Source organism: Rhinoraja longicauda, chromosome 12 (assembly GCF_053455715.1).
Source record: "Rhinoraja longicauda isolate Sanriku21f chromosome 12, sRhiLon1.1, whole genome shotgun sequence".
In the NCBI taxonomy this organism is placed as follows: Eukaryota; Metazoa; Chordata; class Chondrichthyes; order Rajiformes; family Arhynchobatidae; genus Rhinoraja; species Rhinoraja longicauda.
In genome coordinates, this window is record NC_135964.1 from 31,163,864 (window position 1) to 31,191,228 (window position 27,365).

Below are 27,365 nucleotides of genomic sequence, written 5' to 3' on the forward strand. Positions count from 1 at the left end.
TCTGTGGTGAAAAAAAATACAATATTAAGTTTCTCTCCAAATAATTTTGCATTTAAACTCACTTTTTTTCTGCCCTTGGACGTGTTCCTATATCTAGTTGGGTCTCACAAACATTCATTTTCAGACAAAATTAAAATCAGATGCTAAGCTGTCAGGAAACAACAAACCATTTACACTATCTTGAATGCATAGAGACAAAATGGTCATTTCAGATTTGAGGAAACATGGATATTAATCTAGGAAACTAAGCAAGACATTGCAGAGTTGTGGATATAGTCCAGTCCATCATTTAGACCAGATTCCCCAACATCGACTCCATCAACACTTCACACTGCCTCGGGAAAGCAGCCAACGTAATGAAAGGCCTTTTATGCCCTGGTCATTCCTCCTTCTCCCTTCTCCCATCGGGCAGAAGATACAAAAGCTTGAAAGCATGTACCACCAAACTTGGGAACAGCTACTTATCCCCTGCAATCAGACTACTGAACAGTCTTCCCATTAGGTAGAGTGTACAGTAGTTCTGATCTTCCCACTGACTTCATGGTGGACATTGAAGTTTTTTCCAGAACTGTAACACTACAATGCTGTAAAATAATATTCTGCACTCTGGTACTATCCTCTTCAGATTGTAACACCCGGGTGTAGGGTAAATGCCCAGAGTCTTTTACCCAGAGTAAGGGAATCAAGAATCAGAGGACATAGGTTTAAGGGGAGAAGGGAAAGATTTAATAGGAATCTGAGGGGCAACTATTTCCACACAGTGTATGGAACGATAGGTAGTTCTGGCAGGTACTATCACAACATTTGAGACATTTGGACAGGTACATGGATAGGTTAGATTTAAAAGTATATGGGGCAAACACAGGCAAGTAGGACTTGTGTAGATGGGGCATGTTGGACTGTGTGGGCAAGTTGGGCTGAAAGGCCTGTTTCCACGCTCTATGACTATTTCAGGTGGAAGACTGAAAGAATGGCGAGACACATTAATCTCCAACGCTATACTCTGCACTCAGATATTTTTCTCTTTACACTACCTGTTTGGTGTACTTGTGCGGCTTGATTTTACTCATTGATAGTATGCTTTGACTGGATAGCACGCAAGCAACATCCAAGTCACAATGGTGCACAGCTAAAAAAAGAAATATAAAATGATGTTCTTGCTCATCTTTCTTGGTGGTAGATATTGCAAGGGTGAGCTATTCCCCAGCATGTAACAAGTGATCCAGAGTCATGTACGCAAACCATTTCTAATTGCAATCTCCCCTCGACTGCATCTCGAGTTTTGAAAGTAATTTAACTAACTGAGGTATTTGGTACAAACCATCTTGCCTTTGTATTGACAGTAAACGCAGTATGATGAATTTCAATTGTTCTAGTTGGCTCAAAACCCCTTACAAAATCAAATAAAATGAGACTATAAAAACTTAATACATCCTCACATCCTCAACTGTCGGATAAATGACACCCAAGATGCTGTAATGAACACAGATGTTCTACAACTGGTGTAATGATATCTGCAGCTTCAAACTAAGCAATGAGTGAGTTCAGAGCCTCATTTATTAGTCACAGGAACAACCAAGTTTCACTTCACAAAGCTTTAAGATATTGAATTAAGATTTGAATAATTTTTGGGCATATAGTTACCATTTTTCCACTCTTTGCCGTTTATTCCTCCCTTGGACCAAGGTCTTAAATGCCATCTTTTTCCCTACATCACAGTTGGTGCCACACCTGTTAACCCCACTCTATCCCCAGGAAGCAGCACAATTGCACAACAAAAGGCAGCTGGAAATACTAAAGTGCTCCAAATGTCAAACCTCAAAACACAGTATAAATTCAAAACAGATGACAAAACCAACTCAATGCTAGAAATATTTTGCAATAATATTGATTAGAATATTCTCCCTGATGACAACAAATTTCAAAGCCACCAGCATGTTTACACGCTTAGATGATGAAAGGATATTCAAATCTCAATGGCAAGTCTTAATTTCTCCAGTCTGTATTGGATGAAGGTTCTAATCAATGCAACCCAAACTGCATAAAACCATCAAAAGATAAACAAGGCTTTAATTTGTATCTTTCACTTTAGAGTCGAGACCAATTGTCAGTGTTGTGTTTAGCTTAAAATCATTGCCAGATGCAGAGGACATACCACTCAAAAGCTCCTTGGCGTTGCTTTACCTAAGTCTGGTTTACTTCTGAAGCACATACCTTGCATTTTTAATCCTCTCATGAATATCGGAGAACATGATTTTATTTGTATAAATCAACATAAATTACAAGGTTTTACCTATGCTGAATGGAAGCAGCAAACTCGAGGATGCAGAAATGTTATAGGCATGGCAGATGGGCAAACCAATCGCTGCAACTTGCATCCAGTACACAAACTGACAAAAGCAAAGGTTCGGGATGGTGGAGGCCCGACAAAACTGCAAAAATCCAGCATTTGATAGCTTAGAAATTGTGGTTTGGCACCCAATTGCATATCATTCTAGAATAAAACCGGGGGGGGGGGGGGGGGGGGTGGTCCCAAGGTCGAGTTCTAGGATGGGGTTGCCATCATGGGTTGGGGTCATGAATGGGTACAATTCCACATGAACTGGAGTCCATTGAACTTTGTGTAAGGAACTGCAGTTGATGGTTTAAACCAAAGATAGACAAAAAAAAAAGCTAGAGTAACTCAGCGGGACAGGCAGCATCTCTGGAGAGAAGGAATGGGTGACGTTTCGACCTGAAAACTCACCCATTCCTTCTCTCCAGAGATGCTACCTGTCCCAGTGAGTTACTCCAGCTTTTTGTGTCCATTGAACCTTTATCTTTGTCACCCCCTTTAATCTCACTGAGTTCAAGGTAAAGATTATTATGGAGAAATCTATACAAAATAAAATAAAAAGCATGTTTAGGTATTAAAAGGGGAAACATTGAATTACCAGGAAAATCTGTTGGCGCCAGAGTCCCAAAGATACTGGATTATCAGCGTTTTACTTTACCTTGTTACAAGAGCCCTGCACCATGTGATGAGGTGCACTTCCAGCTACTATGTAAAAGAGAAGCTTTTGAAATGCTGAATTAAATTCTGGAACCACTCACACTTCCTTAGCATTTCTAAATAATTTAAAACAACAAAGCGGTTGAGGCAGGATAAATGTATGAAAAGAAACTGGATGTATTTAATTTTACTTGGTTTTTCCTTCAGCCCCAAATTCTAAATGGGTTAAAACGAAGAATGGCAGATGCTGGTTGAGACCAAAGATAGGCACAAAGTGCCGGAGTAACTCAGCAGGTCAAGCAACATAAACGGGTTAATCACTCTATAATCAGCCTCAGGTTAGAGTTGGGTAAAAGTTACAACAACCTCAGCCAATTTGGGTGGGCCTGTTTTCTGCCTTATAGCTCTATGACTGTGGCACTCCATTAAGTTCCTGATTCTCGAAATCATTTTGCAGAACAATTAACAGAAAGCAAACTGGAAATAATTTTGAAAGGAAAATAATCAGAAATGCAAGTCTTTGCAAAGTGAGTAAATAATATAAAACGCATAAGATCTGAAATAGTAGTCATGGAGTCATAGATTAATACAGTGTGGGAACAGGCCCTTCGGCCCAACTCGCCCACACCAGCCAATAATGTCCCAGCTACCCTAGTCCCACTTGCCTGCGCTTGGTCCATAACCCTCCAAACCTGTCCTATCCATGTACCTGTCCAACTGTTTCTGAAACGATGGCATAGTCCCAGCCTCAACTACCTCATCTGGCAACTTGTTCCATACACCCACCACCCTGTGTGTGAAAAAGTCACCCCTCGGATTCCTATTAATTTTTTTCCCCTTCACCTTGAATCCATGTCCTCTGGTCCTCGATTCCCCTACTCTGGGTAAAAGACTGTGTATCTACCCAATCTATTCCTCTCACGATTTTGTATATTTGTATGCAAGTAATTATTTGCAATATTTTACATTCATATTTAAAACTGAACAAATAACAGCACAAAATGCCTAAAAATGTCTTATAAACACATTTTTAAGTAGTTTAATTTATTATGAGCAAATTCTAATCTCCATTTAAAACAAGAAACTGCTGCGGAAGTCCTCTGATTTTCGCCAATAGTCTTTGCCCTTTTCCCATGTTTAGGATTTCTTTATCATCTTTCTTCACGGATGGCTTCCGGGGTCTCCCAAATTTCATCATCTACTGTGGGCAATGTAACCAGGGGTGCTTCTGGCAGCTCAGCTGTGGACGCCAATTGTGTGCTTCTTGCTGACACCAAAGGGCCCGGGCCCATCCTTTCAGCTTTAGGACTCGTCGGATGTCCAAGTGCGCAGGCCTCAAGTCCAGACGTCTTGTTACATTCTACAGTTCCGTTTGTATGTGGTTCCCCATCACCTGATGTTATTGACAACTGTGGCCTGACACTCGCCCCATTTACTTTTGCTTCAAGGCCCCAGAACTTGTTCTGTGTAATGTACCGAATACACTGCAGGATTACATTTCTTTCATGGCGAATGTCTCTGGCCAACAACTGCAACACAAAAAATAGAGGATTGTTTTTAAAAAAAGGTAGCACTTCACCTTGAGGTTTTTTTTAATGAGATGCCTTGCCAGAAATAAAGTCTGATGAAGGATTCAGGAATTTTAAGGCTTTCTGAAGTCTATTATCCACAGTACTCTTTGGATCCAGTCCATATTAAGTCCATATGAGTTTTGAATTCCCTCTTTGAAACACTAATGCATTATAATGAATATAGTGAAATGGTGTCAAGAATTGGAGGAAAAATGAAAAACACCACATTTTTTGCTACCAATGTATCATCATGAAATACGCAATGCAGAATAAAGCTCATTCATTTCTCACCCAATGACCAAGAAATAGCACAGAGAACCAATCTGGATTTTAACACCCATACCTGAACCAGAAACAGCAACTGAACCAATATTTTGTTGCAAATGTCTTGGCCACCCTTTAATTCACAGGTTCATTTGCCACTTGCAGCCAACATTCTTCCACTTTATTGGCCTTCACTAAATAGCAAATAAAAAGGATATCAAGGAAGTAATTAACCAACAGATCAATGTAATGGCAAGACAACAAGATATGGGTATTAAAATCAAGTTCCTGGCCTGTTCCACAAGGGCTGACCAGTGCAGGCAGCAGTCGTGAGATTGCAACTTGCTAATAAGCAGGAGGTGGGAAGAACTGTTAGGCACACAAGAGGGAGAGAAAGTGGAAAGGAGTATGAGCCATAAGACCAAGTATATTTGATCTTTTACAGTACTCATACATAGCCTCCACACTTCATACTTAATCTTTTGATCTTTTGCTCTAGCAAGTAATTCTGCACACACTTGATAAATGATGCACAAAGTGCAACTTACATACGAACAGAGCATATAGGCGTGTGGTGCTGTATAAACAGAGAATGACTCTCACCATTTCAAGCAGAGTTGGCCAAGGTGATAATTTCTGCTGGCAAGTCCGTCTTTCTCGTGCGTTACGAACTCTTCCTCTACCGTTACCCTTGGATTTGAAAGGACCGTCCGATTCCAAATCTGCAACACTAGTTTTGCACCTTTTTGTTTCCTGTTCATTTGTATCTTGTGGTGCAGATTCCAGAACCACCTTTTCTTCAACAGTTTTGACAGGAGTACGGACGGGGATTTCTGATAGAAATATTAGGAAGGTTGGCATTGTTCGGTTTTAATCAAATGATTAATGTAGCACATCAGAAGAATGTACAAAGTTAGTCGTGACAGAGAGTCAGATCTATCTCATCTGAACAGGCCTTTCAGTCCACTGAATCGATGACCATTATGCATCCACATGCTATTCTCATTTTATTCTCTCCACATTGCCATTAACTCCCAGCAGATTCCACCAAATGCATACTAGGGTGATTGACAAAAGCTACTTAGCCCACTGACACACACATCTTTGGGCTATGGGATGGCACCAGAGCACTGATGCATCAGATTACTCTATTCATGTTTTGCCAGACAGACTTTATATATTTTTTCATATTTTTCATATTTCAGATACAGCGCGGAAACAGGCCTTTTCGGCCCACCAAGTCCGCACCGCCCAGCGATCCCCACACATTAACACTATCCTACACACACTAGGGACAATTTTTACATTTACCCAGTCAATTAACCTACTTTAGTGGAGGTACTCGCGATTCTGATCATAATGATACACAGGTTAGGAACCTAAATGATCATCAGGCACAGAGCTTCAATTTACAGTTTGGAAGGGAATCGATTACAGAGAAACAATGCCAAACAATGCTGGGCTGGCAGATCCAGCTTCATCACAATAACTTGGCCATGTATAGCTCACAAGGTCAAAATGTAAATCTCAGAGAAAAATGTACAAGGACAAGAGATGGCCACCTAAAATGAGATTTGTCTCAAGCAAAGAACTATTAAAATAATTGTATTAGGACAAAGCATGATTAATAACACCAAGATTATAATCAGATAGTCATCAGCCTGGAATGAAACCAAACCTCAGTCACAGAGGCCAAAGAATGCTATTAATCTACTTTAACACTGATTATGGTGCTAGGATTCTGAAGGAAATTTGTAAAACCTAGACAGTTCCATCTACTCCCCAGTTAACTTAATGTAATGATAGATCTAAAAAAAATCTATTAAGATTGGCATTTTCCTCAACAGAAATAAAAAAAGCTATTTGTTCAGATTTACCCTCTGGCTCCTGGTCACTGTCTGATGAGCTGTAATTACCCATCAGCGCGCTCAGGCCTGACGTTATCTGGCTTGGCACAACAACGATTGCTGCTTGTTCATCGCCAGCTCGGCTCTCGTCCTTGTCAGACTCTGCAAGGCCAAACACAACTTTTCAGCTCTTTCAAATTCCAGTCAAAACCCATCAACAGACAGACAGATTCCCCAGCAGGGGGCTGCACATATTGGCAGCCAGATTATTGCATAATTAATCCAGTCAGTAGGCCTGGCCATGAGCTCCTGCGGCGACTCTTCACTACACCAGCCAGCTTCAAGCCCAGCCCTCAATGGAATGGATACTTTTCTTTCTCACACGCATCATTTCAATCAAAGCACAAAAGTGATTTGAAAACATTACTGGTGTCGAGTCAGTGGAAAATTGCGGGTTTGCCTGGAATGCCTTGCTCCTCCAACAGCAGGCTTCAAGCATCAACAGGTCAGTTGCCATGGAGAAGATGAAGTAACCGGGAATTCCAGATTTGATTGGTGATCTATTGGGAGTTTAAATCATCCTGGGCAATTTCACGGTAGGGTTCCAACAAATACACTATGATTCCAGAGATCCTTGGGAAGATCAGTCAGGTTGGTCGTTATCTATCGATTGATGTGTTTATCTTAAAGAGTCCACTCATCTACAGCCCTTATACTGCCACCGTGTTATTATTGGTTAACAGGGCAGGGGCACCCATTTGGAATGGCACTTGAATAAGACGAAAGATGGCAACAGTGAAATCAGTGCACCAATGACTCGAAAAAAACTACAGGAACCAATACTGCAAAATCAGATACAACTGCTTCAACAACTGTAAATCCAATTAATGCACCACACAAGCCTCTCCTACCCAACTTTAATGCCCCATCAGCTGGAGCACAAATAAAAGTACTATAAATGACAAAATAAACTGTTGGAATGATGCAAAATATCAATCAACAGCCATACAGAAAAAAGGAGACACTATACTCTTCACCTGTTATGTTATGTTAAAACACAGAGCACCCAGAGTATTAATTTGTCCATTTCCTTGGAGAGCCATTTTAAATAGTGTATTTTATAGATGCATGAAAGGCTGCTTTCTATATTATTGGTGTAATCATAACAAAACAATAAAAGTTTTTAATATTTTATAGGCCCACCCTATACAAGCGTTTTAAAAATAAATAAATTGCAGGGACATCAAAATTAACTAAAAAGGCCTATTCTGATCATGGGAAATAGTTGATTTAATCTTCCACCATGTTTTCAGACTGAGATAATACTTAATTTCACTTGTTTCAAAAGTGATTTGATGAGGAGTTGCAAGCACATCAGCCAAATAGAAACCAGCAATGTTCGGCAAGTAGTGAACAAGATTAACAAAGTGTGAATCTGTGGTCGGCAAAGAACAGATCTTTCACCTCAGACTTGTTTATTTCAATGCTCTGTGACCTGCCTCCCTTCCTTCATGATTAGTAACCATCGTGGCTAATGAATGCTGCTCATATCCTATTCATTATTGTCCTATTTATTAAACAACTCTTTACTAATTCATTTACATTGGGATGTGCTTTTTTCCCCCGAAGAGACCTTCCCCTGCTGGCAGAATTATACATGCTCATTCTTTATGGAGTTTATATTCTTTTGCAAATGTGGTTCCGGTGCTTCACCAGAACTGCCATTATGATGTACACACACGTGCCATGTTGATTTTTATTCTTCTTCTTACAATGGAAACCTACTTTAGCACTATAGCAAAATATCGATGGAACTTGTAATATCTGAATTGCAGTTAAAGGTGGGATTTGAAACCAAGCCCCGAGAGCAATAATCAGTGTTCCATGTGGCCATGATTTTACCATGGAACCTTTGTAAATACAATCAGTCAAAAGCTAAAAATTAGCCAGGACAAATTAGTAGGGTTGGAGAGACAAATACAAAGACCGAATGGTTTCAGCTGAGGTAGTGAGAAGCTCCAGTGCTGGGCAATATTTATCCTTCAAAAACAGCCAAAAATATAAATTCTCGGTGGTGGTTTTGGAGGGTTTGCTGTGCTTAAACTGGACGACTTGTTTCTGAACATGACCAATATAATTTGATGACCATAGCTCTCTTTGGGTCTTCCCAAGATGGCCGAAGGTGCTACACAATGCTTTCCTTGTCCCCCTCCTCCATACGATCTAAGCAGAACGGTTTCCACAATCGTGGTCAATACATACCTACGTCATTTTGTGCCAACATGCCTAGAGGGTCCACATCTTTTTTACCACCTTTCTTTGGTTCCTTGCTTTCTGGTTGCTTACTGCAGGTCTTATTAGACTGCATGCAGCCAGTGTCCTCCTTTGCACTTGCGCCTTCCTGCTCACCAAAGTGTGTTTCACCAAAATGGCCCCCATTCCTGTCATTAAACCTTCCACAGAAATTTCTTTTGTTCCCATTATGAGACCTTTTCAAACGTCCCTTCATTTTGCTGCAAAACAAGAGTTACAGAGTTATAACTGTATTATAACCAGAGAGCCGAAATAAGCATAAATCAAGCACCTACGAGAGTATTATATGTGGTATTGGATGAGGAACAGACTAATTAAAAAGGTTCACTCAAGTAAAGGTAAACAAGTGAAACAGCTCCTCTACTACTTAGATACCAAAAAATATGTGCAGGAAAATCCAGTGGAACACGCAATGTATAGAGCAAAATGCTGATAATTCATTCTCTTATTGCACAGTGATCCCCATGGATAAGCCTCCAACATGCCAAGTGATATTTCCAACACTTGCTTTTCAATTAAAAATATACTGCTGTATACCATTCACAAATGTGAATTAAAAATTTGCTGGGGTTCTAATAACACGAAATAACATTCAATAGTCCATAAAATCTGCCAGTCAGAAACAAAACCCCTGAGGGTACTGGGTTATCAGAGTTTTACTACACATTAAACAATGGCTTCCCACAATTGCCAAGATTGTCTTTTCTAAAATCCATCTCCTGTATCGTTTTGGACTAACTTTTATCCGTGAAACACAACATTAATACAACCAGCATTTTCAAGGCCCGCACTACAAATAAACATTAATGTTCCTTCAAAGCCATTAGGATCCTAGAAATTTGTACCCAACGCCTCTGTGAACATAGTTTCTCCACATGGACTGCAGTGATGCCTGCTCACTTCTAGTAGCTTACGTGTAATTAGGGAATAAGTGTTTGTAATGGGCACGAAGAAAGATTTGTTAAAAATTGAAATGTATAACTGTTTAATTAAAGACGTATTGGTATTAATTTATTATTGTCATTTCTACTAAGAGTGAAAAACTTTGTTTTGCATGTTACCCAGGCAAATCATGCCATGAGTTCAATCAAGCCGTACACAAGTACAACAGATAGTGCAAAAGAGACGATAAACAGAGTTAACAATATTGTATTACAGCCACAGAGGAAATACAGATTTAAAAAAGAGAGAGCTCTCGTTTTCCTTCCTGACAATCTTGTCATTGTTCAAGATCCAGCCAACCACAGTGGCATCATCTGCAAACTTAGAGCAGAATTTGGCCTCTCAGTGTGTTTAGGAACTATAGCAAAAGAGCTGAAATGCATTATTGCACACCACAGCTGATGAGAATTATTGTGGAAAATGTTTTGTTATTTGACTGTACCAATTGCAGTCTAGGGGATATTAAGTCGTGGATCCATTTGCAGGGGAGGGGAGCAAGTCTTAGTTACACAGATTTATCGCAACCTTGCTGCAAATGTGATTAAATTTAAGGGTCAAAACCCTTGGACATCTGCTGTTATACAACATGAAGTATTGCATTAACTAATAACATCTTTAAACTCAGACAAGCAAGAAAACCCTTAACAAACTTCAGAATTAAGAGCACCAAGAATACAACTTTAAAATTTCAGTTTAATTATACTTCAACCGCGAGGAAAGTGTTGTGGAAGGCAACTCCTGGAATAAAGCAGAAGGCACTGAGAGAAAGTTTAGGCTCAATGTGATGGCTTTTCTGGTCTAAAAACATAGCTGCATTCATGACGAAGGCTCATATTAACAGCCATTTATGCAACTGCCCACCCCTCCTCCCCCAATATCCAGGAAGAGATCGTTTGTCCCTTATACTTACAAGTCTCAAGGAGGGGAGGGAAAACCAGACAGATACTTACCCAAACTGCTGAGTTTGCAACATTTCTCCTCGTTGTTCCCTTTCTTGACTTGCCTTCCTCTTCTTTGTCATATTTGCCAAAGTTGGAAAATTCCTGACCAATGAATAGAAAATGCTATTCAACAACAATTCAGTCTTTCAACCCATTTCACTCTGATGGCATTGAGATGGACTAAATGTTCAAAAAGCAGTTTATGCCAGAAAACGTGTTTGAATACACACCTGAGAAGACCGAGCATGAAACAGAAGCTGCACCAGACCAGTGTGACATATCACTTCCGCCTTCCATTGACAAAATACCCATGTCTTACATCAGCTGGTAATCAGGCAGAAGTTTATCAGTTGATCACATTGATCCAAAATGAGCACAATCCAGTTCCACTTTTTTGCATCAATGGTTCAGATGCCAAGAACCCTTGTTTCAATGGAAAGAGATATTTGATGGCGTCCCCCATGGTAGGCTGTTCCAGAAGATACGATGCACAGGATTAATAGTTGATTGATCGTAAAGATTCGGAACTGGGTTAGAGGATTCGGAACTGATTACTGATTGGGCGGCACGGTAGCGCAGCGGTAGAGTTGCTGCTTTACAGCGAATGCAGCGTCGGAGACTCAGGTTCGATCCTGACTACGGGTGCTGTACTGTAAGGAGTTTGTACGTTCTCCCCGTGACCTGCGTGGGTTTTCTCCGAGATCTTCGGTTTCCTCCCACACTCCAAAGACGTACAGGTATGTAGGTTAATTGGCTGGGTAAATGTAAAAATTGTCCCTAGTGGGTGTAGGATAGTGTTAATGTACGGGGATCACTGGGCGGCACGGACTTGGTGGGCCGAGAAGGCCTGTTTCCGGCTGTATGATATGATATGATATGATATGATAGAAGACAGAAGATTGTGTTGAAAAGACAATATTCAGGCTGGAGATTTGTGACCAGTGAAGTTCCCCAGAGATCTGCGCTGGGACTGCTGATGTAAATATTTCCAGGGTTGTTTAGCAAGTTTGCAGATGACACCAAGATTGCTGGGGTTGTGGACTGAGAGGAAGGCTGTCAAAGTATACAATGGGATATAGATCAGCTACAGAAATGGGCAGCAAAATGGCAGATGGAATTTAATCCGAGCAAGTGTGAGATGTTGGACTTTGGTAGGTCATATACAAGGGAAACATCCGCAATTAATGGCATGACCCTTAACAACATTGATGTCCAGAGGGACACTGGGGTCCAAATGCATAACTCCGTGAAAGTGACAACACAAGTAGATAGGAATGTTAAAGAAAGCATATGGCATACTTGGTTTCATAGGAGTACAAGAGTCAGGTAGTCATGATACAGCTAGGACTATGGTTAGGCCGTATTTAGAGTATCTTATGCAGTTCTGGTGTCCCGTTACAGGAAGCATATGTGGAGCCTTTGGAAAAGGTGCGGAGGAGGTTTCCCAGAATGATGTCTAGAGTGGAGTTATTAGCGACAGGGAGAGTTTAAAAGACAGATTGTTTTCTCTGGGTCCCACAGGTTCTGGGGGGAGCCGAGAATATAAAATTATGAAAGGCATAGAATCTTTTCAAATTCTTTTCGAAAAGGAATCTTTTCACCAGGATGTTAAATACATCGAGGGCATAGGTTTAAGGCGAGAGGGGAAAGTTTAAAATTGTGCAGGGCATTTTTTCCCTACTTTATTTGTTTATTTTTACACGCAGCGGTTTACGAGTGCCTGGAACTTGCTGCCAAGGGTGATGGTTAAAGCAGATATGTTAATGGCTTTTAAAAGACTTTTGGATACGCATATGTATATGCAGGGAATGGAGGGTTATGGATTATGTGCAGGTAGATAATGATGGTCTCGGATTCATGTTTGACATTCTTGTGTTGTACATTCTGTGAGGATGTTGGCTCAAGCATCATTTCATACGAGTACAAAGTCTAGTTAGAGACCTCCAAGAAATGCATTGCAGGAGATGCCACTTTTCAAAAGAGGCATGAAACCCAGGTCTTTTATCCCCTTTCCCTAAAGTGGACATAATTGTTGCAACTTCATGGCATCAAAGTATTGGATAACAGTTATAATTCAAATCTTAAACTATACATTTTTATTTGTGATAATAACAGTTGGTAGGTGAAAATATAGTGCCTTCCATGATAATGGAGAATATTCTGCTGAGACAATAATTAGGGACAATAAGAGGGAAATGCAGGGGAAAATTATAAAAACCTTCCTCGCCTATATCAATTTTTCTCCTCCACCCCACCTATCCCCCATCAGTCTGAAGAAATGGCCCAACCCGAAACATCACTTATCCAAGCTCGCCAGAGATGCTGCATGACCCGTTGGGTCACCCCAGTACTGTCTTTTCTAAACCAGCATCTGCAGTTTCTTGCTTCTACAATAATTAAGCAGATTGCTTTTGTCACAGTTTTTGTAGACGACAAGCTGGGGCAATTCTCCACATTTACAGGATGTGGATGTTGCAAGTCAGACAGTATTTATGTTCCATCCACAAATGCCTTAAAAATGCAATTGTGAGCCATCTTTCTAAATCAGTGCTAGTGATAATACTACCGCAATATTGTTCAGTGGTAAATTCCTAGATACAGACAGTGATGATAAAGGGACACTAAAACACTGCTAAATGATGGAATGTAATTTGGAGCAGCACTTGCAAGTGATTTAGTGCTCAGATGCAAATTGCCCTTGTCATCAACCCAATATGCAAAGTAATTTCTCTCTCCTCAGTTGTTGCCAAATCACATGTGCATTCCTGGCATTGTGTGATTCTATTGCATGTACGCAAAGGATGAGGCCTAACACAAGCCTGCATCATGACGGTGCTGGTATCAGTGTTCAACAGAGCAAAACTTGTGTAAAAGAATACACTGGATATAAATGTAATAGTGGCTGATTACCAACTAATTTCATATGAAGTGGTGGTCATGTGCAACAGAGCTTGAAATAATTATTTGTCTGAGCTAAAACCATTGAGTGACAAAACAAAAGATGGTAAGTGTGTAGGAGGGAACTGCAGTTGTTGGTTTAAACCGAAGATAGACACAAAATGCTGGAGTAACTCAGCGGGACAGGCAGAATCTCTGGAGAGAAGGAATGGGTGACGTTCCGGGTCGAGACCCTTCTTCAGTCTGGTTAGGGATAAGGGAAATTAGAGATATAGACGATGATGTAGAGAGATAAAGAACAATGAATGAAAGATATGCAAAAAAGTAACAATGATAAAGGAAACAGGCCATTGTAAGCTGTTTGTTGGGTGAAAACGAGAAGCTAGTGCGACTTGGGTGGGGGAAGGATATCAAGAGAGGGAATTTCGATGCAACCTGAAGTTAGAGAAATCAATATTCATACCACTGGGCTGTAAGCTGCCCAAGCATCCTTCCTTTATCATCGTTACTTTTTGGCATATCTTTCAGTCATTGTTCTTTATCTCTCTACATCATTGTCTTTATCTCTCATTTCCCTTATCCCTAACCAGTCTGAAGAAGGGTCTCAACCCGAAACGTCACCCATTCCATCTCTCCAGAGATGCTGCCTGTCCCGCTGAGTTACAAAAGATGGTAATGTGGTCCATGATGCTTGTTTTAGCCCCTGTTCTTCAAATGCCACAGTTCAATCCAAATATCATTCCAATCCCCATTTATACTTCGGCTTTTCAAATAGGTAATTCCCTTACTTTTATGATAGTGTAGTGGGCCAAGTAGGCCAAAATAACGACAAGTAGGCAAGGTTAACGAAAGCGTGTTTACTGTATCTCTGGAACTCCAAAAGGGAATGAGAGTCATGCGGTCCTTGACCTTTATACTCCCGGCCGAAGTCCGCCTCCTTGGCTCGACCCATTCCCGTGCCGAGGGGTCGTGAGTGGTATGGCCCGACCCTCGGGAGCCGCCACAGGACCCCCCCCCAGAACCAGAGGCACGAAGCGCACCGGTGGTCGCACTAGTCGACCGAACCGTGTACGGTACCCGTCCGACGGGGGGTCTGGCGGGGGCTCAGCTGAAGGGACAACCGGGGGGGCTGGCGGGGGCAGAGAAGGGGGTACAAATACCGGTCGAGATGAGGGGATCGGCGGGTGCGGTGTTGGAGGCACTTGTAAAGGGGGGCGCCTGCGCGGCCGAGGCTGTGCAACCCGCACCGGCTGGTCAATGTCCAAGTGCGCTGGCTTGAGGCGATTAATTGACACGGCCTCCGGTCGGCCCCCCATGTCCAACACAAAAGTTGTCTCACCGTGCTTCAGCACCTTGAAAGGGCCCTCATAAGGTCTCTGAAGCTGTGCTCGATGGGCGTCGCGGCGGAGAAAAACGTAGGCACAATCTCGAAGGGCCAATGGGACGTGCGGGTGGAACGTCCCATGGTGAGACGTAGGGACGGGTGCCAGTTTTCCCACTCGCTCACGAAGGCGCTTTAGGGTGGACGAGGACGGTTCCTGCTGCCCCGGCGATGAGGGCACGAACTCCCCGGGCACGGTGAGCGGCGACCCGTAGACGAGCTCGGCTGATGACGTTGCGAGGTCCTCCTTGGGTGCCGTCCGGATGCCTAATAAGACCCACGGCAGTGCGTCCATCCAATCGGGGCCGGAGAGTCGTGCCTTCAACGCAGCCTTGAGCTGCCGGTGGAACCTCTCCACCAGGCCGTTAGCCTGCGGATGGTAGGCCGTGGTGTGGTGAAGCCGAACCCCTAACAGCTCAGCCATGGCTGACCACAACTCAGAGGTGAACTGTGGTCCCCGGTCTGATGTAAGGTCCACCGGCACCCCAAAGCGTGCGATCCAATTTGCAGCCAACGCTCGAGCACACGTGGCCGTGGACGTGTCGGTCAATGGTATGGCCTCTGGCCACCGGGTGAACCTGTCAACCACCGTGAGGAGGTGAGTAATGCCCCTCGAAGTCGGGAGGGGACCCACAATGTCCACGTGCAGGTGGTCAAATCGGCGGTTTGGCAGACCGATTTGCTGGAGAGGCGCCCGGACGTGGCGCTGGATCTTCGCCGTCTGGCACGCGACGCAGGTGCGGGCCCAATTGCCAACCTGCTTGCGGAGACCGTGCCACATGAACCGTGTGGCCACCAGTGCGACTGTCGTCCGGATGGATGGGTGAGCCAACCCGTGGATTACATCGAAAATCCGCCTGCGCCAGGCAGCAGGCACGATGGGGCGTGGTTGGCCCAATGACACGTCGCACAAAATTGTCGCTCCATTGGGGCCGAGAGGGACATCCTCAAGGCGGAGGCCGGAGATGGCAGTCCGGTAGGCGGGTATCTCGTCGTCCACCAGTTGAGCCACCGCCAGGGCTGAATAGTCAATGCCAGGCGCCACATCCAAAACCACCTCGACGGCGGGGCGCGACAACGCGTCGGCCACCCGGTTTTCTTTCCCCTCCACGAAACGGATGGAGGTTGTGTACTCTGAAATGTACGCCAACTGACGCTGTTGTCGGGCGGACCACGGGTCTGCAACCTTCGTGAAGGCGAAAGTTAGTGGCTTGTGGTCCGTGAATGCTGTGAACGGACGTCCCTCCAGAAAGTAGCGGAAGTGACGTACCGCCTGGTACAGGGCCAGGAGCTCGCGGTCAAATGCACTATACTTTTTCTGGGCGCTGGTAAGGTGTCGGCTGAAAAAGGCCAGGGGACACCAACCCCTGTCTGTCAGTTGTTCCAGCACGGCGCCGATAGCTACCTCTGATGCGTCCACTGTAAGGGCCGTCGGGGCATTTTCCCGTGGGTGGACGAGCAGCACAGCCCGAGCCAGGGCCTCCTTTGCGCCATCGAAAGCCGTCGCCGCCTCATCGGTCCACGCAATGTCCTTACGTCCGCCTGCCAGAAGATGATACAGCGGCTCCATGATGTGGGCCACAGATGGCAAAAAACGGTGGTAAAAAGCCACCATGCCCACGAATTCCTGCAGGCCACGTAACGAGAAGGGACGGGGAAACCGGCGGATGGCCTCAACTTTGTCCGGCAGAGGAACCGCACCCTGCGAAGCCACGCGGTGGCCGAGGAAATCGATGGTTTCCACGCCGAACTGGCACTTGGCGATGTTGATAGCCAAGCCGTGCTCACTCAGCCTTTGAAACAGCTGTCGAAGGTGGGCACAGTGCTGCTTCCGCGAGCGGCTGGCTATCAATATGTCATCGAGGTACACAAATATGAAGTCCAGCCCACGACACACGCCATCCATCAGGCGCTGAAATGCCTGCGCCGCGTTTTTGAGGCCGAATGGCATGCGCACGAACTCATACAGGCCAAACGGTGTGATGATCGCCGTCTTTGGTACGTCGTCCGGATTGACGGGGATCTGGTTGTAACCCCGCACCAGATCCACTTTGGAGAATATAGTAGCCCCGGCGAGGTGGGCGTTGAAATCCTGAATGTGGGGTACGGGGTATCGGTCCGCCGTGGTAGCGGCGTTCAGTCGCCGATAATCCCCGCAAGGCCGCCAGCCACCGCTTGCCTTGGGGACCATGTGAAGTGGGGACGCCCATGGACTGTTCGATGGTCGAACGATCCCCAAGGATTCCATGTCGCGGAATTCCTGCCGCGCCAGACGCAATTTATCCGGCGGAAGTCGGCGCGCTCGTGCGTGGAGGGGTGGGCCGGTCGTGACGATGAAATGCACCACCCCATGCTTGGGGTTTGACGTACGAAATTGCGGCGCCGTGATGTCCGGGAATTCCGCCAGGATTCGAGCATAGGTGGATTCGACCGATGACAGCGGTCGAGCAACAGGACAGACCAACCCTAATGTAATGGGCTGCATTGTTGCACTGTGGACCAATTGCTGCCTCCTGACATCCACCAGGAGGGAATGCGCCCGCAAAAAGTCCGCCCCGAGCAACGGTTGTGAGACGTCGGCCACGGTGAACTGCCAAGTAAAGTGGCAAGAGCCGAAGGTGATCTTCACCGTGCGCACGCCATAGGTGCGAATGCTGGTTCCATTCGCAGCGGTGAGGGCGGAACCGCGCTTCCCAGAATGAATGTCCTGCATCGAAGGAGGCAGCACGCTCAACTCTGCCCCGGTATCCACAAGAAAACGATTACCCGAAACCCGATCCCAAGCAAAAAGGCGGTGAATCTGGCCGGCCGCCGCGGGGTCTACTGGCAGCCGGCCACAGCGTTTCCCGGATACGCACATGGCAGGCGGCATCGTCGGGCTGCAGCACCCTAGCGCTGGTGGTAATAACACCAGTTCTTAACCAAGGTGTTGTCTGAAGCCTGCTGTCGTTGAAAAGCAGGTGCAGTACCTGCGGCTGCCGCCGGGGGAGCCCGTGCAGGCCTCCGGGGCGCAGGTTTGACTCCTTCCACAGCCGCCCCTCCCGACCAGGCTATTTCGGGCGCTGCCGGAGTGACGCGCAGCGTCATGACGTCATCACTGCGCGCCGCCCAAAGGGCGTCTGCACGCCTGCCGAGGGCCTGGAGATCATCAAAAGGCCCTTCACTGAGCTGCATGCGAATGTCGGACGGCAGTAAGTGGAGAAATACATAGTCAAAAAGAAGGCAAGGTTTGTGACCGTCCAGCAACGCGAGCATGTCACTAAGCAGCGCGGATGGGCGCCGGTCGCCCAGGGGAGGCATTTGGAGGATTCTTTTAGCCCGCTCCATTCTCGGGAGCCGGTAAGTTTCCAGCAATAGATCTTTAAGCGCCTTGTATTTACCTTGGGTCGGTAGGTCGGCGAGGAACTCGGTTACCCGCTGGACCGTGTCCTGGTCCAGGGCTCCAACCAGGTAGAAAAACCGTGTATCATCCGACCGGATGGATTTGAGCTGGAAATATACCTCAGCTTGCTGGAACCAGACGTGGGGTCGGTGGGTCCAAAAGGTAGGGAGGGCTACAGAAATTGCCTCGATAGCCGGTGTAGCGCCCTCGGACAGCGAGGCGAAGGCTGAGCCCCATGTCTTGTCCATTTTTCTATAATGGACCGTTCGGGGTCACCAATGTAGTGGGCCAAGTAGGCCAAAATAACGACAAGTAGGCAAGGTTAACGAAAGCGTGTTTACTGTATCTCTGGAACTCCAAAAGGGAATGAGAGTCATGCGGTCCTTGACCTTTATACTCCCGGCCGAAGTCCGCCTCCTTGGCTCGACCCATTCCCGTGCCGAGGGGTCGTGAGTGGTATGGCCCGACCCTCGGGAGCCGCCACAATAGTTTATTATCTTGCTTTTACTGCCACTTTTAGCAAAGCAAATCTTATTCCAATTATTCCCTTCCAAGTTCACCCACAGCCCATTTCCAATTCTACTGTCTTCCAGCCTAAAGGGAACATATTATCCATCATGAAAGTGTTCATAATCATGCATGGTCTGCTCTTCTTCTGCCGGTTTGTTGCAGAAAGAGAGCCAGGTGTTATGGATTACTGTCAACTTGGTTGAAGAGTGCACCTTTAATGAGACTCAAGATGCTCAGCACCATAATGGCCATGGCATGTACTCACTGGTATACCGTCCAATCACTCCACCCTAGTGTAGGAAGAAACTGCAGATACTGGTTTACACCGAAGATAGACATAATATGCTGGAGTAACTCAGTGGGGCAGGTAACATCTCTGGAGAAAAAGAATGGGTGACGTGTCGGGTCAGGACTCTTCTTCAGACTGAAGAAGGGTCTCGACCCAAAACGTCACCCATTCCTTCTCTCCAGAGATGCTGCCCGATCCGCTGAGTTACTCCAGCATTTTGTGTCTAACTCCATTTTAGTAGCAGTTTGTACTGTCTACAGGATGCACACTTGCAACTCATCACGTTTTTAGACAGCACCTTACAAATCCACGATCTCTACCATCCTGACTTGGGAATATATCACTGCCCCTGGGTAAAATGAAGGAACAGTCCCCAACAGCATTGCGGGTATAACCACATCCACAAAGGCTAAAGCGGTTCAAGCAGGCAGTTGACTGGTATCTTCAAGGGCATTTAGGAATGGGCAATTAAATGCTGGCTCAGTCTGCAAAGCCACAACTCTTAAATGATTAACAAAAAATCAATGGAGAATTACCTAGAGAATGGGATGCTCTACCAGTTTTCACATAGTTTGTGACACAAGATAATTTTTCAAGAGGAAGCAACAGAACAAAATACAACAATTCTAGTGGCAAGCTGTGAGGTTGACTGTCTTCTACCCAATCCCATTCTTTTCAACAATCTCAAAATTGGAATTCTTCACCCCCACCACCACCACCACCCTGTCTTGCCAACATTCTTAGAAAGGCACAAGCTTAACGTCACATAGTACGTGGTAGTACTTTCTAGCCTGAAACAGTACATAGTACGTGGTAGTACTTTCTAGCCTGAAAACAGGCCAAAGTTATTCCGGTCCCTTCAGGAACAATGTTTATTGACAAAAATCCAGTCTACCCACTCAGAATGAACCCACAGTATATCCCCCATAACCCCGATGGAGTAACAATATAACACAATCATGGCAGACAAAGCTCACCTCCTTCTCTCCTCACGCCATTTGGCAATTTCTTCTGAAGTATCCAGTTTAATTCTTCTTGCTCCTGGCCCATGAGCCTGTTTGGAAGAGGAGAGCAAACAATGCCCTCAGCAATTTTGTCATAACATCCATTATCTTTCCCAATGAATGTCGGAACAGATGGAAAAGAACAAAATTCAGCAGAGTGAAGTCCATTTTAATTCTTCACTAAATACAATTTTAGATCAAGTAAAACACTTACATTTCTCCAATGAATCTGAACCAGCTTCTCATGGGCATTGAAACTGCAGCCTTGAACTTTGCACTGACAAAAAACAGATAGAGAAATTTGAATTAATGGAAAATTGCATCTTTTGTTATTACCTTGCCAAACCCAAATCACTTTCCTTTTCATTCAAGGATTTGACATACATTGATCTCTCTCTTTTCACTTTAAAAAAAATTGTTGTTAAGGTAACTCCTGACCAAAATAAATTGTTAAAAAAATATATAAACACACGTATCTGCAGATTGACCCTTCATTAGTAAGGGTGTCAAAGCTTACAAGGCAGGAGAATAGGGTTGAGAGAGAAGATATATCAGCCATGATTAGTTTTAGAAATACGGCACAGAAACAGGCCCCTCAGCCCACCGAGTCCACGCCGACCAGCGATCCCTGTACACTAGCACTATCCCACACTCTAGGACCAATTTTTTTTAAACTGAAGCCAATTAACTTACAAACCTGTGTATGTTTGGAATGTGGGAGGAAAACGGAGCAATCTGAGAAAGCCCATTCGGAGAACGTACAAACTCTGTACAGACAGCACCCATAGTCAGGATCGGACCTGGGTCCCTGGTGCTGTAAGGCAGCAAGTCTACCACTGCGCCACCATGCCGCCCTAATGGTAGAGTAAATGGTGGAGTAGATGGCTAAATGGCCCAATTCTGCTCTTATGTCTTAGGAACTTAAATCACTACCTTAAAAATAGGCTTTTCAACCGGCAAATGGAAGGAGACTGGAGCAAAAGAAATTTGAGGAAGCAGCAGCGAAATAACCAAAAGATTCTTTCTTAAAAGGTTAGAATAGATGCAGAGGCTGAATAACCTGTGTTCTAATGATTCAGGTAATTTTATGGGTAGATTTTCATTCCCTGAAGATTGTAACTTTAAAATTCTCTGCCTTTTATGACACATTTCTGCAGCACAAAAAGAGCTCACTCACAATGGTCAGCTCACTTGGAATAGTAAAATACCCCACCAGAAATTATAAAGAAACAAACTGTACATTAACTGAAAATAAGGATTAAAAAGTGATTTAAGCATAACTAAATGTCGAGAAAGGGACAATAATAAAAAGGTAGAAATATTTGAAAATAAAGTACAAAAAAGTTAAATCAGGGAGTGAGGTCTTGCACAGATATGATGGTCTAATTTTTGTTTAAAACATTTCTCGTGTAGTTCAGTCACAGAGATGAATTAATGTACATGATGCTGTGTGTGCAAGCACGCAAAATACAGTCAATGTGAGACTAAGATTACAAAGACAGTCCTGGAATTTGACATGCATTACAGCGATGCTTCAGTTATTCTGTATGATAAATCGAAGAAATCTAATAGGAACTTCTGCAAAAGCAGCCGAGTGCAAAGACCCTGTGGTTTCATGTTCCTTCAAAAGGAATGTTGTCTTGCAGCCTTCTCTATCAATCAATGAATTGACAAGAAGCTTCTCAGGTATTCGTATACTTTCCATAACTCAAGACGTCCTAAAGTGCTTCACTGGCGGGCAATGGACAAAGTTGACTATACTTCAAATTTAATGTAGGAAAATGCATTGATTAGCTTGCAAACAGTAATAAATAAAACTACAGTGCAATACGTCCAAGTATTCAATCTATTATTGGCATGGAACAAAAACAGAAGTGTTACACAACAACACAAGATTTATCCTCTGCACACTTCTTTTCAACACTCGACCCTCCCATTATCACCTAGTTTATTTCCCCTCCCCCACCCACTCAATTTGTTCATCACCCATGCAGTCCTCTGCCAGTCCCCTCAGCCCACTGTTCCCATCCACCCTATCTCCCTTATTTGGTTTAAAGCTCCACCTTCCTTTCCTATTAGTTTCCATCATCTGCAGCCCTTTGTTGCCTCCACCCATCATCTCGCTGCTCAGTTGACATTTCAACACTCCACGACTCCATCTGCCCATCAACCCCTCCTCACTTGGGTGCTGCTGCCACTTACCAACTCTTGTCTCATCCCTTTACACTGACAATCACCCCTCTGCTCTTTGAAGAGTCCCAAAATGTTGACAGTCTATTTCCCATCACAGTTGCTGGCCAACACACTGTTTGTTAGCAGATGTTGATGTTTCAGAAATGTTACATTATCAAGTGAGGTGCAACTCAGCAGCACCTCAAGTAATTAAAAAAATAATTGTTCCTGGATTTTCATTCCCCAAAGATTGTAAATTTAAATTTCTCTGCCTTTTGAAATACTTAAAGATCTGATAATGTTACATCACTTCTCTTAATCTGACAAAAATCTTTATTTTACATTCCAGGAAATGTTTATGGAATTAAGATGTGCACCTTTTAATTCTTGGCGTGTTGTTTGAGAAACCTTTAACCTGCTCCATGATATCAACGTTCGAGGACACCACAGCTGTTAGAAGACAGTGTTGGGAGAAATGAAACCTCCACTGCTGCTAAATCAATAGGGCAACCCTTTTCTAAGCACGGTGGGACATCATTTGACAGCAAAATCTGAACCGAAGTGTAAATAAATATCAGAAAATATACCAAAATCTGACATGTCTACACTGCAATAGCTAATTTCAGCAGAAGTACAAATACCACACAAGCTCCGAACAAGAACGAATTGCTTGGGTCAGTCCACAGCATTGCAAGAAGCTGTCCGAGTTGGTTCAGAAATTTCACTCTGCTGAAACATTAAAAGAGACCTGCTGTAAATATTGCATGTGTGTGGTATTAATTTCATTTTATTCAACTGAACCAGGTCTGCTACATCCTTGGCTCAGCGACAACATAAGCAAAGTTCGAAGGCAAGGTGCTAAAGTCATAGTTTAAAGACAATGCATGATCTCCCAGCACTGAAACGCCTATTTAGTCAGACCTGGTTACTCAGATGAGACATTAAATGTTAGGTGGACAAATAGATGGAGTGACATTATTCAAAGAATGGCGATGCCTTCTTGGCACATTGATTTACAATTAGAATCAGAGCTCAAGAGGAGGGTCTTCGACCCACCACGTCCACGCACCCACCAAGCATCCATCTATGCTAATCCCACTTACTAGCACTTGGGCTGCAGCCTTTTGTCTTGGTGATTCAAGTACTAAGCTAATCAAAAGTAGTATGTTGTCAATACTGTGCCATATCTCACAACAAACGTCCAAAATTGCAACCATCGTCTGCTTCCTTAATGACCTACATTTTATCACAAAGTGGTTGTGTATCAATCATCAGTGTTTAATTCACTCGCCCTGCCTTCATGTAGCAAAGCCCAAACAGCAAACAATTTCGTTTGAAAGTGGTAATAAAGTAATATTTTCACCACTTGATGAAAAGATGATGATCTCCAACAAGCGAGTGCCCAACCATATTACCATTTCACATTCAATGTCATTACCAGGGCAGAATCCCCATCAATATCTTGGGTACAATCAATAATTAGCAATTCAAATGAACAAGCTGCCTCAGCATCCTGGCCAAAAGAGGTGATCGGAATTTGGGTATTCTTCAAACGGTTCAACTCATGATTTCCCAAAGCCTCCTGACTATCTACAAGACATGCCAAGGCTGTGGTGAAATACTATATTTCTGGTTGGGTAGAGTATTCAGCAGCTAAACCCCCTTCTTGAACAAAGCAGTCTAATTGATGAGCCAAACCTAATTTGATGGATCGTGCGAGGCAGCTAAACAAGATGAGAGCCCATGATATCAGAGGGAAGATACAAGCATGGATAGTACGAATAAAGATGGCCTTTTGTGGCTGCCGGTGACTAGTGGTGTTCCAAGGGCTTGGTGTTGGGTCTACTATTCTTCACATTGTATATTACTGATCTGAATTAATGGCTTTGAAGGCCAAGTTTGCAGATGATATAAAAATAGATGGGGGACAGGCAGTATAGAGGAAGCAGGGAGTCTGCAGAAGGACTTCGACAGGTTGGGAGAGCAGGCAAAGAAATGGCAGATGGACTACAACATAGCAAAATGTGCGGTCATGCTCTTTGGTAGTAGCAATAAAAGCGTAGACTACTTTCTAAATGGGGAAAAGATTCAGAAATCAGAGATGCAAAGGAATTTGGGGGTGCTGGTGCAGAATTCGCAAAAGGTTAATTTGCAGGTTGAATTGGTAATAAGGCAGGCAAATGCAATGTTAGCATTCATTTCAAGAGGACTAAAATATAAAAGCAGGAATGTAATGGTGAGACTTTTTAAAGCACTGGTCAGACTGCATTTATAGTATTGTAAGCATTTAGGCACCATATCCGAGGATGGATGTGGTGGTGTTGGAGAGGGACCAGAGGAGGATTTCAAGAATGGTCCCGGGGTTGATTGGGTCAATATATGATATGTTTGACGGCTATGGGCCTGTACCCACAGGAGTTAAGAAGGATGAGGGGCAGACCTCGTTGAAATTTAGCAAATAGTAAAAGGCCTGGATAGAGTGGATGTGGAGAGAATATTTCCACTAGTGGGAAAGTCTAGGACTAGAGGGCACTCTGAATAAAAGGACGTACCTTTAGAAGGGAGGTGAGGAATCTTTTTAGTCAGGGGGTGGTGAATCTATGGAATTAATTGACACAGATGGCTGTGGAAGCCAAGACATTGGGCATTTTTAATGTGGAGATTGACAGGTTCTTGATTAGTAAGGGTGTCAAAGCTTACAGGGAGATGGCAGAGTAGGGTTGAAAAGAAATGATAGATCAGCCATGATTGAATGGGGGAATAGACTCATTCGGCTCCTATCACAAACGACCTTTTCCTCTCCTCCGACGCTGGCAACCTCAACATCCTCATCCTACTTGACCTCAGCGCCGCCTTTGACACCATAATCATTCTCCTCACCCGACTTGAAACCTCCTTTAACATCACCGGCACAGCCCTATCCTGGTTCAAATCTTACCTCTCTGACAGGCACCAGTTCATCTCCATTAACAACTGTAAATCCCCCACCACTCCCCTCCCCCAAGGTGTCCCCCAAGGCTCAGTCCTTGGCCCCGTCCTCTTCATCCTCTACCTGTTCCCCCTTGGTCAATTAATCCGCCGTCATGGTCTCAACTTCCACTGCTTCGCCGATGATATCCAGCTCCTCATCTCCACCAAGTCAATCTCCACCACCACACACACTACACTGACAAACTGCATCACTGAAATAAAATCTTGGCTTCAATTAAACTTCCTCAAACTCAACTGCAACAAATCTGAAATCATCATCATTGGTCCAAAAACGCTCACCAAATCCACCCAAAACTTCATCCTCAATATTGATGGTCTCCCAGTATCCACCTCCCCTCACATCCGGAATCTTGGAATCATCTTTGATCAAACCCTCTCCTTCGACAAACACATCAAACACATCACAAAGACAGCCTTCTTCCACCTCAAAAACATTGCCCGTCTCCGTCCATCCCTCTCCTCCACAGCTGCAGAAACCCTCATCCACGCCTTCATCACCTCCCGTCTGGACTACTGCAACAGCCTCCTCTATGGCGCACCCTCAAAAATCATCAGTAAACTTCAATACGTTCAAAACTCCGCTGCCCGTCTACTCACCCACACCCCGATCCGTGACCATATCACCCCCGTCCTTTACAAACTCCACTGGCTCCCCATCCCCCAGAGAATCCAGTACAAAATCCTCCTCATGACCTACAAAGCCCTCCATAACCTGGCCCCATCCTACCTGACTGACCTCCTCCACAGGCACACTCCCACCTGCACCCTCCGCTCTGCTGCTGCCAATCTCCTATCCCCCCCCATCCGGACCAAACTCAGATCCTGGGGGGACAGGGCTTTCTCCATCGCTGCTCCCACCCTATAGAACTCACTACCCCAAACCGTCAGAGACTCCTCCTCACTCACCACATTCAAAACATCACTGGAGTCTCACCTGTTCAGTACTGCCTTCAACCACTGAAGGTCACCTCACCTTCTGTCTCCTTTCTCTGTTCGTTTACTTATTTATCTATTTATTCACTTCCCTGTGTTCTTTAAATCCCTGTAAAGCGTCTTTGAGTGTATGAAAAGCGCTATATAAATGTAATGCATTATTATTATAATTTATGAATTTATAATTCAGCCACAAGCTGTTGCCAGGAAATGGGATAAATCAGTACCCAAGAATGTTTCCTGCCACAGAGTTAGAAAATAAAAATTAGCTCCAAACTTCTCAATATTTTAATTGATGCAACTTCGGTTCATCTAGTAATGATTGGAAAACAAGCCACCCCATAATCTGTAGCATCTATAATTCCCTTTGAACAAACAGTTTATAAGTTTATTGAGGGGGCGTGGCTGCGTTCTGCAGCTGCAGCTCACCGGCAGTCTCTCTGTCTTTTTTTTTGTTTTTGTCTATTGTTCATCGTTTAAATGTACATTTTGATCTATTTTTAGCTCTGTTTATGTGGGGGGGGGGGGGGGGGGGAAACCTTTTTTTCCAATCTCCTCCTCAACGGAGATGCGACCTTTACCGTGTTGTGTCTCCGTTCGCGCTACGGCCTAACACCGTGGAGTCGGCGGCCTCCAGCTGGGATCGACCTTGAAGACTCCGGTCGCAGGGCCTGGACTTACCATCTCGGAGACTTCGGCCGTGGGCCCTGCAGACCGCAACATCGGGAGTTCGCAGGTCCCTGGCTGGCGACCGGCTTTCGGGAGCTCCAGCCGTAGCAGCTTCGATCGCCCCGAAGCGCGAGGCTTGATCAACCCGCTCGCAGGCCCTTCATCGCCCTGCGTGGCTCGGCCGCGGCACTTTCCATCGCCCGGTGGGGGCTCAGGACCTTCATCGGCCTGCTCGGCTCAGCCCTGGGACTTTCCATCACCCGGTG

The 27,365-nt window shown here is 44.6% G+C and overlaps 2 protein-coding genes across 2 annotated transcripts in view; both read right to left on the reverse strand.

Moving 5' to 3' along the window:
• tpt1 (tumor protein, translationally-controlled 1) overlaps positions 1-27,365 on the reverse strand; it is a 224,401-nt gene that overhangs the window by 77,387 nt on the left and 119,649 nt on the right. The gene's annotated exons all lie outside the window — the stretch shown is intronic.
• The window catches only part of nufip1 (nuclear FMR1 interacting protein 1), a 34,585-nt gene continuing 10,767 nt past the window's right edge, over positions 3,548-27,365 (reverse strand). The window contains exons 4-10 of the mRNA XM_078409376.1: positions 20,549-20,611; positions 20,308-20,384; positions 10,880-10,972; positions 8,937-9,187; positions 6,705-6,836; positions 5,431-5,660; positions 3,548-4,521 (exon numbers count right to left, since the gene is read on the reverse strand). Of these exons, the coding sequence (XP_078265502.1) occupies positions 4,144-4,521; positions 5,431-5,660; positions 6,705-6,836; positions 8,937-9,187; positions 10,880-10,972; positions 20,308-20,384; positions 20,549-20,611 (1,224 nt within the window). The 3' untranslated portion in view covers positions 3,548-4,143. The remainder of the gene's footprint in view (positions 4,522-5,430; positions 5,661-6,704; positions 6,837-8,936; positions 9,188-10,879; positions 10,973-20,307; positions 20,385-20,548; positions 20,612-27,365) is intronic.